The 17,453-nt window shown below is 39.8% G+C and overlaps 7 protein-coding genes across 7 annotated transcripts; 3 read left to right on the top strand and 4 right to left on the bottom strand.

Moving 5' to 3' along the window:
* Positions 1–1,214: 1,214 nt before the first annotated feature.
* BATDEDRAFT_21285 (uncharacterized protein) lies at positions 1,215–3,011 on the top strand (the record flags this gene model as incomplete). Its single annotated transcript, XM_006675180.1, has 1 exon — positions 1,215–3,011. The coding sequence occupies one exon, from the start codon at positions 1,215–1,217 to the stop codon at positions 3,009–3,011; it is 1,797 nt and encodes a 598-aa protein (XP_006675243.1).
* A 182-nt stretch (positions 3,012–3,193) lies between these two features.
* Positions 3,194–4,462, top strand: BATDEDRAFT_21286 (uncharacterized protein; the record flags this gene model as incomplete). The annotated part of the gene is made up of 3 exons (XM_006675181.1): positions 3,194–3,447; positions 3,568–3,625; positions 3,737–4,462. The coding sequence occupies 3 exons, from the start codon at positions 3,194–3,196 to the stop codon at positions 4,460–4,462; spliced, it is 1,038 nt and encodes a 345-aa protein (XP_006675244.1).
* Positions 4,463–4,593: 131 nt separating this feature from the next.
* On the bottom strand, positions 4,594–5,976 carry BATDEDRAFT_36350 (uncharacterized protein). Its single transcript, XM_006675772.1, has one exon. The coding sequence runs from the start codon at positions 5,902–5,904 to the stop codon at positions 4,669–4,671; it is 1,236 nt and encodes a 411-aa protein (XP_006675835.1). The 5' UTR covers positions 5,905–5,976; the 3' UTR covers positions 4,594–4,668.
* A 137-nt stretch (positions 5,977–6,113) lies between these two features.
* BATDEDRAFT_85603 (uncharacterized protein) lies at positions 6,114–6,314 on the bottom strand (the record flags this gene model as incomplete). Its single annotated transcript, XM_006676168.1, has 1 exon — positions 6,114–6,314. One exon carries the CDS (start codon positions 6,312–6,314, stop codon positions 6,114–6,116), a length of 201 nt encoding a protein of 66 aa, XP_006676231.1.
* A 4,671-nt stretch (positions 6,315–10,985) lies between these two features.
* On the top strand, positions 10,986–13,681 carry BATDEDRAFT_21288 (uncharacterized protein; the record flags this gene model as incomplete). Its single annotated transcript, XM_006675182.1, has 5 exons — positions 10,986–11,376; positions 11,488–11,546; positions 11,646–12,082; positions 12,161–13,485; positions 13,599–13,681. The coding sequence occupies 5 exons, from the start codon at positions 10,986–10,988 to the stop codon at positions 13,679–13,681; spliced, it is 2,295 nt and encodes a 764-aa protein (XP_006675245.1).
* Positions 13,682–13,827: 146 nt separating this feature from the next.
* Positions 13,828–14,841, bottom strand: BATDEDRAFT_8258 (uncharacterized protein; the record flags this gene model as incomplete). The annotated part of the gene is made up of 1 exon (XM_006674918.1): positions 13,828–14,841. The coding sequence occupies one exon, from the start codon at positions 14,839–14,841 to the stop codon at positions 13,828–13,830; it is 1,014 nt and encodes a 337-aa protein (XP_006674981.1).
* A 1,560-nt stretch (positions 14,842–16,401) lies between these two features.
* Positions 16,402–16,620, bottom strand: BATDEDRAFT_85602 (uncharacterized protein; the record flags this gene model as incomplete). The annotated part of the gene is made up of 1 exon (XM_006676169.1): positions 16,402–16,620. One exon carries the CDS (start codon positions 16,618–16,620, stop codon positions 16,402–16,404), a length of 219 nt encoding a protein of 72 aa, XP_006676232.1.
* Between the last annotated feature and the right edge of the window lie 833 nt (positions 16,621–17,453).

Raw genomic sequence — 17,453 nt, forward strand, 5'->3', positions numbered from 1 at the left:
AAGGCGTTGACCTGATTGGAAGAAGATAAGCTTCGAGAAATTGGTGGCTTAGCCAGATGGAGAGTATCTGAGCTGACACATAATTTTAAACGGATTGAATTCCAACTTTCTCAAAGGCGTTCAGACACGCATATGACCAAGCAGTGGCTCGTTGATCAAGCGCCACAATATGGATACTGAAAAGCTACTACTGACTAAGCGGCAGAAGGCCTTTGCTCTGTCTTAGTGTTCAGTATATTTTTTCATTGCTGATCAATTGAATAAATTGTTGCTTGCAACTGGGAGAGTGTAGTACCTAAATAAAGTTGATGAACTTCCACTTTGGTACATCTATGCTGCACACCTTTCAAAATTTAAAAATCTGAGCATTACTTTGCTTTGTCCGTTTTCGATTTACAAGTTCAAAAATGTGTTGAATGCGACACTAGATATTCAGTGCATATTGAATAAACATTGGTTAATGGCTGTACTATTATTGCTTGCCAAAATATTCAAGCCACGTTTATCACCGCCGTATTTACGTAAAATGAAACATTGAATAAAGGATATCAAATTACATAATAAACATCAGTTCCATGGAATGGTAATTCACATTTACCGAATATTGTATTTTGATATTTCTTGTCCATACTCGTTTTTGTATAACTGAATAAATGTTGACACTACGTCTTGAATGCATCTCACTTGTTTAATCTCCAATTCTCTTGTCAATATTGGATGATTGCCATGGAAACAACAGCTGCATTCCTAAATCATGCAATCATTGGTTTCTTGGGCTAAAACGTACTCTGGGTTTTAGGATACAACTAGAGTTGTATTGACAATATCAGAGCATTCAAATCTCATGTCTGAATTAACATCAATCTAGTGATTGCACAATGCATGATTATGCCAAATGTGGACAATCTCAATTCAAAGCCATCATATGATGGGTATTGCGTTTAGAAAATCAAGAGTATCTGATTGAAAATATGCTGAATATTCAACGACTGGTTATTTCAAAGTAAAAAGCATTGCGAGATGATGTTCCATTTTATGTCTATGGCTGTAATTTTAAACTTTCCTTGAAATACGTGGCGCATACAGTTCATATCAAGTCTTACAATCATGGAAACAGCAGCTGCAATAGGTTGCCTCTCCACACTAGTCAATATATAATCACTACGCTCAAATAGAATGTATTATTTTAAACCTTTCTTTCCTACGTTATACTGATGGATGGAGCACTAATATGGTTTTTATTGGCAGGTTTAGGCTGTCTTGCACTGGCGTCCATTATCATCAATACAGCCATGGTTATGATACTCTTTCGCTCACGCTATGTCATGTCCCTCCAAAACATCCTATATATCCATTTAGCAAGCTCAAACCTAATCTACGGCATTCTCACTTTGGCACAAATCGTATCACCAATTACAGCATGGGCGAATTGGCTTGAAGTAAGTTTTCAAAAGTTGGAGCAGCTTTCCTCTCAGCGACAAAAAACTGGATCAGAAGACGATGCTATACAATGTCGACTGATTGCTATTACGACTCATTTCTTTCAAATGCTGTCACTGTGCACGCTGGTTGCAATCGCAAGACATCACAGCCTAGTGTATGCTTCATTACAAGAAAAATACCGATTTAAATCCTCGTTACTCCAAACTCAGTCTTTGGCACCGTTTCTTAAACCAAACAAAGAGTCTCGGTCGAAAATATCAACAGTCTATCGATCCAATATTGCACTCTGGATAGCAATACTTTGGAGTTTTGCATTTGCTAAAAGCCTGTTGGTTGTTTTGGGCAGTGCACACTATACCTTTTCTCTTGCACAGAAATTCTGTGTGACTTCATTCAATGATTCAACCCAGCCAGGAAAAACACTACACTCTATCGAGGCAATAGGATCACTTGTAATGGCAGCAGTCATTATCCGTTGGTATATGATTACTGCATCATCCCATTCAAAAAGCACAGAGTACAATACTTTGCATGAATCAAGCATCAATCAGCTCGACCTTCAGCAACATCAGAATCGGGCTTCTCAACACCCCCACAAGAATCGAAACGCCCTACGCATCTCGATTGCAGGCATTCTTGTGCTTTTCACCAAATCCATTATCATGGCATATGAAATTCACCAGGGCAAGCCAATCTCTCTTGCTTGGTTAGGATTAATAGTAGATCCAGGGTTTGGGATTATCTACACTCTAATTACAGGCGTCATGTTTTTTATACTGCATAGACGAGTCATGAGAAAGATGCTTGAGCATGTTGTACGATCAACTGGATCCCCTAATCTACACGCATCAACTAGCTCTGAAAACCAATATTATACTGGTAAACCCTCAATTACTACGCAGATCTCGCCTCGGCCAGTCAAGCTGTCTGAGCCATTTGACTTTAATAGATACCCTATAAACCAAAGTCGCCCCTTATCCGCTCTTGTCGACAATTACCAACAGTCTATACAGACTACACCAGTAAAAACCCAATCAATATTTCAGAAATCTGTCACAGCGTCTCTGCCCAACTCTACTCCAATCCTCAACCAACAACAGCGTTCCAACCACACTAAATTATCAACGGCCGTTCATCTCGAAAACAATGTCGAGTACTCATCAACGTTATTACAATCGATACCCTCACTCTATACGAAAACAGAGCTGAAAGCCCCTGTCGCGCAGGATTCCAGTCAATCACCTCGCACAACTGCCATTGTAATGACCCAAATATACCCTGTATCACCACATAGACTAGCAGTTCATTCGCAGCCACTACAATACAAATCACCAGATCATAATAAGCTTAATTCATCAGAAACAGCATCTCCCACATTGACAAAATCAAAAAGCTATACACCAAACGCAGTTGTAGACCAGAGCTCGCAAACGGTTTTAAAACCAACATTGGCATCTCAGTCACTGCTCGGATCTAGTATAGATCAATTAAATACCAGACACGTTGGTACTAGAAAGCGTGGTGCTGGACTGGCTTTACAGCAAGCACCACCTTATAGCATAGTTTGATATTCAGTTATAAATAGATTCATATTTTACACTGAGTTCAAGTCTATTTAATGAATAGTATTGGTTCATGGCAAAGTCAAAGCTTTATCAACTTGGATAGTTTAGTTTATATAGTCTACTATCAGTAATGCAAAGTAGACATTTGAAAATAATTGGCATTTTGAATTTAAACTTTACTAAAAATGTCTCACAAGATCAATCCACAAAATATGGAAAGTATCGTTTTCAACCCCATATACGCCAGTGCCGATCATGATTTGACATATAGCAAAAATGACAAGAGCCATGCATACGATACTTTGATTTGCCCATCTGCTAAACCTTTGGCAAGATGGAGCATTCCCGATTTTCGTATTGTCATGCGAGATCAAGTTCCAGCTATAGTCGAGATTCTTTCATTAAACCAGCCGAGTTCCTCAATGACAACTGGCTTTAGGTATCAGTAGTCGTGTAGTATGGATTATTACCTATTCTTTTGTCAATGTCTACAAATAATAGTTGAATTTTAAAGAATTGCTAGTAACGTTATGCTTGATTGGCTGATAAACCAATGTAGCAACCATATGAGTTTACAAAACAGTGCACCTGATTTATCCCACATGGATCATCTGCAGGTAGATATTCTTTATTCGCTATACTAATGCGCTTTAAACCCAGCATTGAGCTGTCAGTACAGCCAGTCAACAATGATTCAAATGATGGTTTAATTTTACCACAATGTCCAGACTGTAATCAATGCTGTACTTTTTGCTGGAGTAGAGCAAGGCACAGTCTGTGATCCACTTTTAGGGGATATGTTGGTTACATTTAAGCAGTTTCAATGGATACACCAATCCAGATACTTGTTTACGAATCGCTTGACTGGTAAGGTTTCTACCCCTACTTCCAAGATCCAGTTTTTAATTCAATATCAAACGTCCATCAGTGTACCTCCTTTTGTATGTGGTACTGCGTGCAATATACCAGTCAGCCAACATACTTTGAACACTAGCTTGGAATGCAGCCAGCATATACACGGCGATGCATTGAATCGAATAGGAAATGTAGAAATTGTCGACGACACAGTTGGGCTTGGACACGATGAGCCAGATTCACTTGTGAACCCTACTCCAAGTCGAGGCCAGCACAGTATATGTGACAGTGTCAGCTCTCGACAAGCCCAGTTTCAAGAAATTTCATCGCGAACCACAAGGTCGAAAATACCACACACTGCTGAACTTTTGGCAAATAAGCTCACCATCAAACATACGAATCCGCATGTTCGTGTTTCAAAAAGTAAATCGCACTTTCGTGTTGCTCGGCGAGTCAAAATAGTGCTTAGTGACACTGAAAAGCAAGTGTTTGTAAAAAGTATTGTTGCCACATTGGCAAAAACTCAGCAGGCTGATAGCAAAGAGCACACTCGTATACTTCGGTCCATCACTTTTAGGAAGTTTGTAGATGCAAAGTGATTTAGCTAAACAAATACCAAAATACCGGAAGTCTGCATACAAACACGCCGTACTCGTGTGAATTAATGCATCCCATCACAGATCACTCCATAGCCACCCCGGAACAAATGCAATCGTAGCTTAAACATCTAAATGGAGAGAGTTGACAATTTATTGGTCTGTATAATAAAAATAAAATAATAAAACTTCAAAAAGTAGATGGTTTGTTATGACGACAAGGGAGTGGTTTGTTGTCGCAACTGCTGCCGCAAGTGGTGCAACTGCTGTTCTATTTGTTGGCGATGCTCACGTTGATCACAGGCTTTGTGAATTGGAGATGCATCAGGAGATGGGTATGGCATGCTGTGTGCCAATTGTTGCGTAGAAACGGGGAAACTAAGTGCAGCAGGAATAACAGCGGATGTGTGTTTTTGGGATCGCGAGGAGGTTGGATAGGCAGATGAGTTTTTGGTATGAGCGATAGATTTTTCAGTGGATGGATACATATTCTGTGGTTCGGACACATGCTGTTGTTGACGAGTACTATAGTTGCCAGCGTGCGTCTTTTGGATGTGTTGATTAGTATTGACCTGCTGCTGCACAGAAGACTTTTGCATGGATCCAGTAGTATGTCGAAATTCGACAACAGCCTGCTCAATAAAAGCAAGCCATCCAAAGTAGTCCTCTTCTTGAACATGCAAGTCAAAGTTGAGCTGAGCCAGAAACTCCATCTCAGTAACATTGATCTCCAACAAAGGGATGTGAGAGACTTTATGCCAGGTCTTGTTAGAATATGTGTTGTCCATCAGGTACTTCATGGCCAGCATGAGAGTGCAAACGAGCAAGCGACATTCAGAGCCCTCAGCACCCTGAAGATCTGGACGACAGGATTTAATACGATGAACGTACTTGAGAGCAAGCAAAACTACTGAAAAAGAAAGACCAGTGCTTCGAAGAATGTCCAGAGTGAAGCGAGCAAACAGTCGTAGGCCAGGGGTAGGTCGAGCAGCCATTTCTGCAAAAGATCGTCCATGCCACATTGAATAGGTCAAGGTAGCAATAAAGGCAGGCAGGTAAGGAGAAAGCAGATTGGGTGTAAGGACAGTTTTGGACAAGGCAATGTTGGCAGCACGGAGTTTAGCAGCATTTGAGGATATATGTCGAGCATCTGATTGGGTTTGAGCTGCAGTATGTGGACCTGCTGCCATTCGGGTGATGGCAAGAGCAGCAGCGTGCTCATCGTCACTATGAATATGTGTGGATTGATTACTGCTATAGTGCTGAACGATTTCAGTGGGGGATGCAGCGGCAACGGGCATCCTGTAGGCTGATGGTGAAGCAGAGCTGGCGGGACTGTGATGGATTGGGGCGTAACGTTGAGAGTAATTGCCAGAACGGGCTGTGGTACTGTGATTCGACGTGGTGTTCATGGATGTATTGACAGATAGCATTGAAGGTGCCATTTAAACAATTGGACAAAAGATGTTTGATATAGAAAATTAAGTACCGAATCAAAAACAATACTTGAATTTGTTTGAAGACTCCAGTAAGATGGGAATGTACTAACGATTGCCCTTGAAGTGGTTTGTAAAGTGGGGAAGCCTGGGGTTTAAATGCAAACCCAATTACGAGCTGTTTGATTATAGCATTGAGAACAACTGAAAAAAAACAATCATGCGAAAAAGAATAAATATGCAGCGAGAGCAAAGAGGCGGCGGCGGGGCAGTGGAGCCGGCCGGAATGGTAGGGGGATCGTGTCGGCCAGACTTGAAATATGTGCTGGTAAGTTTGCATAGTTTATCGCTGTTTCTTGTTTGTGGATAATGTACTGGTCAACTTCGTCATTTTTGATATGCGCCTCGCTGTTGAGCATCACTTTGGTCCATACAAACAACCAACTGATTACATCTTTTTTTCGGTTCTATACCATTTATGTCATTTGCTATTGTTTTCTACCACCCCTTTACCACTTTTGAAAACTCGACAATGTCCTGGCTGAATAGGACTTGGTCGAACCCTGGCTGGCTATAGCATGGATCAGATCTGATATAGGTCAAGGCCCAATGTGCTAGCTGGCCACATCACGTGTTGATATACTAGTTTCATGCGGATGGGAGATTTACATTATCTTGCCAAACCTGGCTTTGTCTACTCGCACATACATTTCAGCTCAAATAATAATTAGGCATAAACTACGGCACACATAATACACTTAAGGATGGCTGAGCATTTGCAACAAAGCCAGAAAACCCTATATTTTCGTAGTGATTGATACACGCGATGAGGATATAGGGTCTGATGGATTTACAGCATAGCGAGCAAGGAATCAATGTTATTGTGCAGTCTGCTCCCATCTTGCGGGTTTTCTAACAATCGCGTGTTGCAGTATTGTTACAATGGCAATCTCTGGATTGGAAACAAATTGTAATTACAGCCACGTGTTTCTCGTACAACCCTACACAAAAAACTGGATCCGTAATCACGCCAGTATTGAAAAAAATTGCATTATTATTCATGGGCGTTTCAGGCCACTGGGCAAAAACGGATCAGCCTAATTATTTGAATTCAATACCAGTATTAGTTGACGTTTGATCAACCAGCCCATATTGTTCATTATGTTTTAAACTTTAAAACCCCTTTTATTATTGGTTTCAAACCGGCCGAAAACAGCTCTTATCACCAATTTACATTGTAAATACCATATTTTGTTTAATGTTTGCCAACAATCAAATAATATGGCCAAAAACAAAAATAATTTGTACAGTTTACAACATTCCCGTAAAGTAACTAAACCGCCCGCCTACACCTTCTATGGTCAGGTTATCATTACCCAATAAAGCATGAGATTCTTTTCGTTTAACCATATCTAAGCGACAAAAGCGTATCACTATGTGCTATACGCATTAGCAAATACGAAGGTGCGGGTTCATTTACAATGCCGAACAGATTACTTTTACATTGCACTATACTACCATATCAGTTGGTCCGTATGGCATAGTAAAAAGCATAATTAAAAGTATTAGATTTTGGTATTGCTTTAAATGCCGCCTCCTGGCATACACATTGCTATACCTACATGGAAAAGATTAAAATGCTCTGGCATATGCTGCATGACAGATTCAAACCTTTTGTTCAGAGTGCACACAACGCGATGGGATAGCGAGTCATACTATTTCATACTTTTTAATCTTTATTTCGCTTCAGTAGATAGTACGATGCGTATCACTCGTGTTTTGCTTAATGAGACCGACTTACACATGCTAATTTAATGTACTCTTCGTATTCCGATTTTATGGATAAACTAGCATTATACAATTAGAGCTTGCATTTTTATTCTGAGCTTCTATACAAATCAACCATGGATGATACAACTTGACAGATGGTGGCAGTTCTCTTCATCGTGACATATACCAAGGTGCTTTTTGAACTTGTATAGTTGTATTAGTCAAGTTTTGTATCTGATAATTTAAATGTATGCAGTGCCAATATCGCCGATTTGCAGCATAGTATGCTTTCTTGATACACTGCATGCTTGTTGCTCGGTTCTATATTGATTTCAACCCCCTCGTAGTCAAAAATGCGGTGTATAGTTGCACATTAATTTCATTCATCATAGTTGGATGCTCGAGTCCGTTTTGGATTGGTATTGAGTTTCTCTATATGACATTATGCTCCGATTATTTGAAATGACTGAATTCTCTACTAAACAATCAACACTTTGGTCTTCTGCATGGATTATGTTGCATCAATAATTCATGCTTTCAGCTTTATCGTTTTCAAGTAGAAGCTTAACATTCTTTATAAAAAAGCAATCTAGTACAGCTGCCATATACTACCGCATATTCAGTTTATTTCAAACCCTAGCCGAGATCGCTTGCAAACTGTTGCTTATTCTAACCATCTAAACCTTTTGGGCTTGTCAACTTTTTGGTGCTTTTCATGTATAGCAGGGCTATTGAAAGCACTGCTTTTTACAAGCAAGTTGGCCACCAGGAATAGTAAAAGGAATCAGATGACTTGGAAAAATAGCACTGATGGCTAATACCGCTAGTTGAGAGAGCCAGTGCATTTTTAGCGGATATTTGAAAGACTTGTGTGCTGAAATGCTTGATTCCAGCGCTTGTAACAGTTGATAATTTGCCACTCTTGAATGCATTCTCTGCGATCAGAGTACATGTGTGACCAGTCCTTCATATTGTATCCCAACAAACAATTCCCAACCATTTCATTTGTATTCTATTTGATCATCTTATATAGAATAACCAACAATGAACGTAATACCAGCATCTTGATTCGACCACAAACTATTTATCCTATGCAGAATTTCGGACTAGATCTACAGTAGTCCATCACTATCTGTAGTATATCTACTATAAGCCTTTTCCGACAAAGTAAAGGTTCTATTCTGTAGCTGATCCAACGTTTAATGACTGGCACTACTTTATTACTTTCTATCAACCTGATCCTACATATAAAATTGGTGGAATCCATAATGACAATCCCTCATCAATCTCATGAAAACCATGAATGTGTAGAGTCGGACCTCATATTTTTTGATTTGGAATAAATTCGCTGACATCTCCATCTACCCTAGACGCTACAGCATAATGGTTTTGGTTGTCAACAATTCAGTTTGATTAAGCTGCTGTTTTCGGCTCTTTTGATCATGCCTTCCACAGGACAAGATGTAGCCGAATGTCCCCATTCGGTTGGTGTATCCACACAAAATGGATCGTTAAGAATCAAAGTGTAAAAAACGGTCGATTGTTCGGCAATTTAAGCCTTGACATTACGATCAGATATGAGCGGCCTGACATATACAAACCGCAAGGCTATGCACACAGTAATGAATGGTTATTCAAGGTTGATACACATGTTGAAACACCAAGAATGCATAGTCCAGTCTTTCAGACAACTAATCCTGCTCTTACACTAAATAGCCTAGCTGGCACTACTAAACATAGTTGAGCATCAACTCCCATTTCTACTATTTACCACTGTGCATTGATCATCAATGCCATGACAATTAATCCGTCCCCCAGTTATATTTCAGGGTCAGTGACCGATCTTGTCTGTTCCAACTAAAGTGGGGAAAAGACTGGACAATGCAATGCATAAAGACAAAGCAATAGATAAACATTTAGATTCAAATGATTAATATGCGTAGGAGGTATTTATGGTCGGCGGTATTGCTTATTGATAATATTAGAGCTTGATATTGGAAAGTCAAGCGCATTACTGAAAACTAAATAAAGCAAGATTAGTTTTAAGCTTGAAAAGCAAACAGCCCGGCTTTTGAGTTGTAGTCTATATTATCCATTCCCTTTGTCAATAGCCGAAAAAATAGCCGAATTCCTTTATTGAATTGTATTGACGCAGATTAGACCACTAAAAGTCAGAGTGCATAAACGGTCCTATGGAATGATCATCACCAAATTTACTGGACGGCATTGTTTTCTAAACTACTTGGTAAAGTTCACTGGTTTTTATGTTCATTTTTGTATAACTGAATAAATGTTGACACTACGTCTTGAATGCATCTCACTTGCTTAATCTTCAATTCTCTTGTCAATATTGGATGATTGCCATGCAAACAACAGCTGCATTCCTAAATCATGCAATCATTGGTTTCTTGGGCTAAAACGTACTCTGGGTTTTAGGATACAACTAGAGTTGTATTGACAATATCAGAGCATTCAAATCTCATGTCTGAATTAACATCAATCTAGTGATTGCACAATGCATGATTATGCCAAATGTGGACAATCTCAATTCAAAGCCATCATATGATGGGTATTGCGTTTAGAAAATCAAGAGTATCTGATTGAAAATATGCTGAATATTCAACGACTGGTTATTTCAAAGTAAAAAGCATTGCGAGATGATGTTCCATTTTATGTCTATGGCTGTAAATTCACCAACAAGACCGCTATGCCTCGACTTTCCAAGAGTTGTCTGACCTCTCAAACTCGGCTTTTGAATGCTTCCGCACCACTGAGTCTAATCCGTATATCAAATAGAATGCTAAATTAATGATCCTGAATATGCATACATCCAACACAGATTGTTTACATTTCAGCTGATACCATTCATGGAAATATTGGTAAAGTCAATGTATTTCAATTTCTGTAGTTTAAACTTCATACAGTTAAAACTCAAAAAAAGCTGGATTAGTCAAATAAGTCAATAGCTTGATTCATGACAGTGTTTTATGTAGAAACTGGTTACAGACGACATTATCATAACCATTGTATGCTATTGGCCAGACACGCATTAGTAGAGCTGTAGTCATGGCAGATTTGAAACTGAACTTTATTGTGCCTGTAGCAAAATAGATATACTCACAGTGCTCATTTTTATAGCTAATTGGAAAAGCCATATTATCATTTACTTTTCTACTGGAACTGATGTCAAGCAAAGGCATTGGTATCAATTTTATTGGAATAGAACATCTTTATCCCAAACACCATTTCGAGAAGCAATTTTGATAACCAATTTTGTGTTCAGCACAATCCTGTAATAGCTAAAACCAGTAGATTAAAAAATGGATAGTGTAGCCAGTACCAAACCGTATAAACTACCATCCAACCTTCGTCCATACCATTCAGAAGGTTCTATTGCATCACCGCAAACTCCCAAAACACGACTCACTAATGTCCAATTCGCATCACCACGAATCGAATCCAAGTACAAGTCTGAGCCATCTCTATCTTGCAAGTCACACCCATTGCTTGATACACTCAATGACTGTACTCCTCATACTTACAATGAGTTGATTTTGGCTGCTGAAATACTGGAAAACATTGTGAATGAGGGGACATTTGTTGGAAGCATTCGGTCGCGATATAAGATGTTTGGAAAAACACACGAGCCTGAGCATGCTGGACGAGAAATGAGCGATCGGGTGTTAAAGTTAGTATATGGAACCATGAAATGTATGTAGACCTGTTTATTTGGATAAAGTACTACCTCTGTTGCTGGAATTTACATATCTATATCTCGAGGTATATAAACCCTAACATTACAATGCCTTTATTTACCACTAGTTTTGCCGTATGTCGATCATATCCTTGTAAAAACGCAGTTTTTAGTGTTTAATAATCAGGTAAACTAGCCACTATTTTTGAACTACAGAAAATACCAGATTCAAAATCCATCATTTCATTCAAATACTAACCTTGTTTACACGATAAACATATACTAGTTCCTTGACAGCATTGGTCTAATAAAAGTACTTCTTTACGATCTTATGAAGTACCATTTTGATTATACAAAGTATCCAGGAATTCAATACACACTGCCTTCTTCAACAAATCCTGCCGATGCCCTCTACCAAACCTACACATCCACTACCGTGAAAGAAATGGATGAAGCTCTTTGTTCGTTTCAAATAAAACTATCTGCATCCTACGCACGATTACGTATCGAGAAGCGAGCAAGTGGAGATACATCCCGCGAACAAATGGAAAACATCTTGCCTTTGGATGTAAGAGAGAGAGAAATGATGGCTGTGGATATGCCCAAAACACTCCGAGTCAATACGCTAAAAATCAGTAAAGAATTGGTCGGACACATGCTAGAGGAGGAAGGATACCACGTGTGTTTAAAGTCTTATTCAGAGATCCCTGACAATGTTCACAAGTAAGTACCTATTTAACACGGCTTAATGAGAGTGGCCTAGTTACTGACTTTAAACATCAATACTATTGGCTAAAATAGAAACAACAAGGGAAATCTGATTTGTCTTGATGATGAAATGGACAATCTATTTTTAATTCCACCAAATCTATTTGCAGATATCAAGGCAGGCCCATTGGTAAATAATGGGTTCCTTATATTTCAAGACAAGGCTAGTGTATATGGAATGCAACATCTCTGTAGTCTTGTTTCCGAGGGTGACCAAATTATAGATGCCCGAGCTGGTTGTGGTATCAAAGCTGCTTCCCTTTCCACACTCGCAGGAAAATCGGGCACAGTGTTTGCTTTTGAAAACCGGCCGGGTCGACTAGAAACTCTTAAATCCAACACCAAGCTGTTTGGCTGCTCCAACGTGTCCATTATTGAGGGCGATTTTGGTTTATGCGACACTCAAGATCCTAGATTTTCCAACGTAACCATTGTAGTGCTTGAACCACCCAACTCAGGTACATTGATTATAGACAAGCTTGGGTTCATGTTACAAGAAGAAGAGTTTCCCACAGACCAATATTCACAAAAAGATTTGTACTCTCTTAAACGTCAGCAAATTGTGCTACTTAAACACGCATTCAAGTTTCCCAAAGTCAGGGTGGTGATGTATATAAGTCGGTCACAACATTCGGAAGAAAATGAAGAGGTTGTGAATGAGATCCTCGATCGTTATGGTGTAGACTGGGAGCTTTCATGCGTGTTGCCAAGTATTACTGTCGAAAAAATACATGATTACGAGATTGACGATTGCTTAACAGTGCGTCCTTCCGAGCAGGCAGGAAACGGAATTTTTGTTGCTTGTTTTCAAAAAAAAGCAGTCCAAGTAGTTGAAGAAACTCCAAATGATGAAATAGATAATACATTCCGCCTATCAGAACTCAGTATTGGGGATGAACATATGCATAATCGCGACAGTCGATCATCTATCGCAGCGACCAAAGAAAAAAAGAAGCGAAAGAATGCACTGGGTCATAATCGTAAAATTCGTGTGACTGCCAATATCAAATTACCAAAAGCGCTGAGCGAATCAGTGGCAAGACTATCTATGCCTAGACTGTTTCAACTTGAACAAAAGAAACAAAGGTACGAGCAGTTGGTGCAAAAAAAGCAGCTGTATGACTTTGGAAAAAATAATTTGGAATCTGCCATTGGAAACTCGGACGAAACCATAAATGACGAGTTGGAAAATAGAAACGAGTTGGAATCTGGTCAAAGCAAGCGGATACAAACCGGGAGTCGTGGGTATCTATTTGATCAGCAGTATAATGATATTTCAGTTTTTGGAATGTCACTCTCCAAGTTTTATGGACCGCGTATGGAGGCCATCAAAAAATTACAAGCAGTGGCAAATGATGGTCATTGGAGCTATCCTGTAAGCAGTAATGCCATGCTATATTATGTAATACTCGATCTATTGCCATACTAACATGATCTTTTATAAAACCTAACCTTGCTAATCCCTATCTAGATTCCAAATCCAAGACCATGGAAATGAAAAAACCAATTATTTCCGCACTAGCCTATCCTCAATCAAACCCAGCTCTACAGTGAAAAATAAATACTCGAATACTTTTACTTCTTGCATGGAAGAAGTTGAAAAAGTGTATATTAAAGTTATAGATGCAGTGTTTGGGTCGATTCGGAAAGATGCTAGAGTCGAGCAACTCTATTTTAACCAGACACCTTGAAAAGTACAATCACCGAACATCCAAGTCTTTTTCTGTTGGATTGCGGGTCGGCAGTGCATGATGAGAGGCTCGTCGTTCATGAATAGCACTGATCTTGGCCTCAGTGCGAGCCACTTCACGTTTCGCCTCGTTGTAAAGCCACAGCCCAAAAAAGGTTAGGCAGATACCAGCGGCTTGAGTGATGCTCACCTTATCGCGAAAGTAGATAATGGAGGCAGTAATAACAAATATACGCTTGACAAGAGAAGCAATAGAGTATGTGATGGGTGATGTAAGAGAAAGAATCCAGAAAGCTAGCACGCTTTGAACAAACTGAGAGATACCATTGAGAGCAAAAAGAGTGTAGAGTCGGAAAGACAGCGGATCCGTGTCGCTATTGAAGAATGCAGGAGCCTCGTCGTATGCCCATATTGGAAACATGAGAATGAATGCCATGGAAGAAGAGTAAAACAGCATGTTAAGCTTGTCAATCTTGACTGCCGTTGATACAACTTTTGAGGATGAATCATTAAAGAGTTTCTTGGACACCACATTTTGAACAACAAAGACAAACGTGGATGCGAGCGCGCAGAGAAAGCCAATAACATGGAATTTGATCTCAGTGGCACAGACAAGCATAACACCCATAGTCAATGGCACTAGAGAAAGATACACCCGCCGAGTATACATGATTTTGTAGATGGATCGATAGAGCATGATGGTGAAAAGCGGGGACAGTGCCTTGATGGTATGGGCAAAGCTAACTGGGACATAGGACATGGCAACAGAGGAGAAGATGTGGCCAAAAATCTGAAACAAGGCCAAGGGTAGGATGGTATAGAGGATATCGATAGTGGGTGCACGAATCTGGCAGAATCCAATATTCACATTAGCAGCAATTGCGCAACAGATGGACACCAGAGCAAATTGTACATAAGTAAGCGTGACAGGGTGTTGGTATTCGTTGAGAATCTGTTTGCTTAGGTTGTTTGTGACCGCAGAGGATGCATACCACAATAAACACATGGTTAGAAATTTAACCATATCTGCAGATAAAAAGTCGGAGCAAAAAGCATGGCTAGTCCAGGGGTGTGCCATTGAAGGCATGATATTTTTAGACCTTTGCAACAAGTTTTGAATTCCAAATGGTAGTGACAATGAAAACGAAGTTTTGAATGCATATTCAGGCGAGTCCAAAGACTCTTCAGAAGCCATACTACTGTTACTGTTGCTGGAGTACTGAGCATGAATATTAATTTTAATTTCTGGTTGATGTTGAACGTGGCGCTCTGTTTGGCGGGAACAATCATTGCGAACGTGGGGACGAAGGGAGGATTGCGGTTGGTCAGAGCAAGCATCGCTGGCAAGCTCATAGTTGCTGCCATGTCTATGGTGAGGCATATTGCTGGGAAGACCGTCAGCAATGTTTCTATTGGTAGCATTTTGACTAGAAGTGGGGTTCATGCTGGTTGTCGCTGGAAAGTCGTAAAAATCCAAATGTGGTGCCCAGGATAATGCAGACGAGCTGGAGGGATGGCCTCTAGCAGTTTGAATGTGAGAGGACTCAGTCAAGAGTGGAGAATCACAGCGACTGTGAGCCGTCGCAGGAGAGCTGGCACCAGAAGAGTAGCAAGAGTCCTGGCCAGCGATGGGCAGATTGCATTTGAGGAGGGTAGCTTTGGGTAGAATTTTTGCGAGTTTAACAGAGTGTCAAAGCGAGGATAAAGTTGATGAACCAACTAGTACAAGTAGCAGTGTATAATGTATGTGTAATTATTTTGTCAAGACCTTGAATACTCTTCCAGTTTTATTAACATCAAACAAGCAAAGCTGGTAATGCTGAGGATAAAAAGAAACTCAGCCTCTGAAGGCGGGTGGCTGCTGCTCAGGTTCGAGTGGAGAATGTCGATTAGTCTTCTTGTGTCTTGATATCCTATCAACGTTACCGTAAATACTATTGGCAGATACCTTATCTACTTGCTTATCAATGTTCAATTGTCTAACACGTGGCCTTGTTCTGGATTGCTGTCAAGATTGCATCACTTTCCGGGTAGCTTGTCCCGAGATGCATTCAAGACTAGAGTTTGCTGGCAATCACCATCTGTAGAGCAATCATGGTGCAATGAATACATATTTCAGTAGGAAATATTACCAAACCGTAAACTTTCAATAGATTTCCATTTGGTGTAGATCTGCACGAGTAAAATTTACTATTGATTTTGGATTCGTAAATGACTGTCAGACTCTGTGTGTGGATACATTTCTGCATCTGTCACGATCAACTGACTTGATCTGCCATATTATAGAGTATCTACAAATTGCAATGTTGTCAATACAGCTTTTCAGTATTCAGTCACAACTCTCGTGACTCTGATGGCTTGATGGCTTATTTCATTGATAATATTCAGATGTTCGAGGCAAACAGTACAGAAACATTTTAAAATGCTTGGGTATCAATATACCTCATTGGCACATATGGTATAGTTGGCCCCCTCGTGTATTTGATGTGACCAAGCAGTCTAAATAAATACATGGCCAATTTGGAAACCAATCAGCCTTGGCTATGCATTTTCATGCCAGAATGATCAAATAGATTGGCCTCAACTAATTATAATACCGATCTTGTTTGTGATAAACCCAGATGTTTCCAAGCAGGATATTCACCACCATAACAATATGCTGCTGAATAGACTCGTGCTTCTCACTTGGATAGCCACAGGTGCAGCTGGGCTCATGGTTGAAACCTCCATCTGAAGCTTGTCCGCCACCACTTACTGCGCAAATCTTTCCGTTTCCAGCTGTCACTAGTGGGTATCTTTTCATCATGTGCCTTCGTTTCTGTAGTCGTGTTCAACCATTATTTACTATCCAACATTGCGGCGCTTATGAAACTCGTGGTGTCATCTTACGGCCGCAAATATACTCGAGTCGTGTTCATGTATAATGAAACACTTGCATTATCTTGTGATGGTCGTTTTGAAATAAACAATGGCTAAACATTTTTTGCTATTGGAAACTAATTACTTTATTGAAACTGTTGTATTCTAACATCAGATACGTTTGCGATCTAGTTCAAAAAAACATTTTGGGAATGCAACTGTTGTTTTCATGTCAAGAATGTGAGCATTTGCTTTGTATTTCTGTACAAGAATGAGTACAAGGGGCAAAGACCAGTGAATTAAGGGCCCATACAACAATGTTGTCCAGTAAGATTGGCACCAACCATGAGATTGTTAGTATTGACTATTCAGTGTTTCATTTTACATGGATACGGCTGTGATGAGTAATTCTATCACCTGGTCCAATACCTACTAAGCACATACCATCCCATTTCTTCAAACTTTATCGGGATCTATAGTTTCTGATTACTAATCACATTTGTTGATTCCGGATAACATTAGTAATGATTTCAAATAAACAAATCATCAAAACCAAATAGTCTTTCCAACTATTCATGCATTGGCTCGCCCATGACTACAATGCATTTGGATATGATGTGATCGTAATTTACAACTCAAAACAAGAAATGAAAAAGGTTGCCTTGTATTGAGTCAAGGGAAGCAAGCCATTTAGCAACTGGCCGTGTCAACAAGTCGGATTGTCGTCGTGGTACAAGAAATACAAAGATGCTCCTGCTATTCAAATCAACAATCCAT

Source organism: Batrachochytrium dendrobatidis, assembly GCF_000203795.2.
Source record: "Batrachochytrium dendrobatidis JAM81 unplaced genomic scaffold BATDEscaffold_1, whole genome shotgun sequence".
Classification (NCBI taxonomy): Eukaryota; Fungi; Chytridiomycota; class Chytridiomycetes; order Rhizophydiales; genus Batrachochytrium; species Batrachochytrium dendrobatidis.

What these genes read in the sequence shown, in the direction of transcription:
- BATDEDRAFT_36350 (XM_006675772.1), bottom strand. Translation starts at nt 5,904, where the DNA reads ATGGCACCTTCAATGCTATCTGTCAATACATCCATGAACACCACGTCG.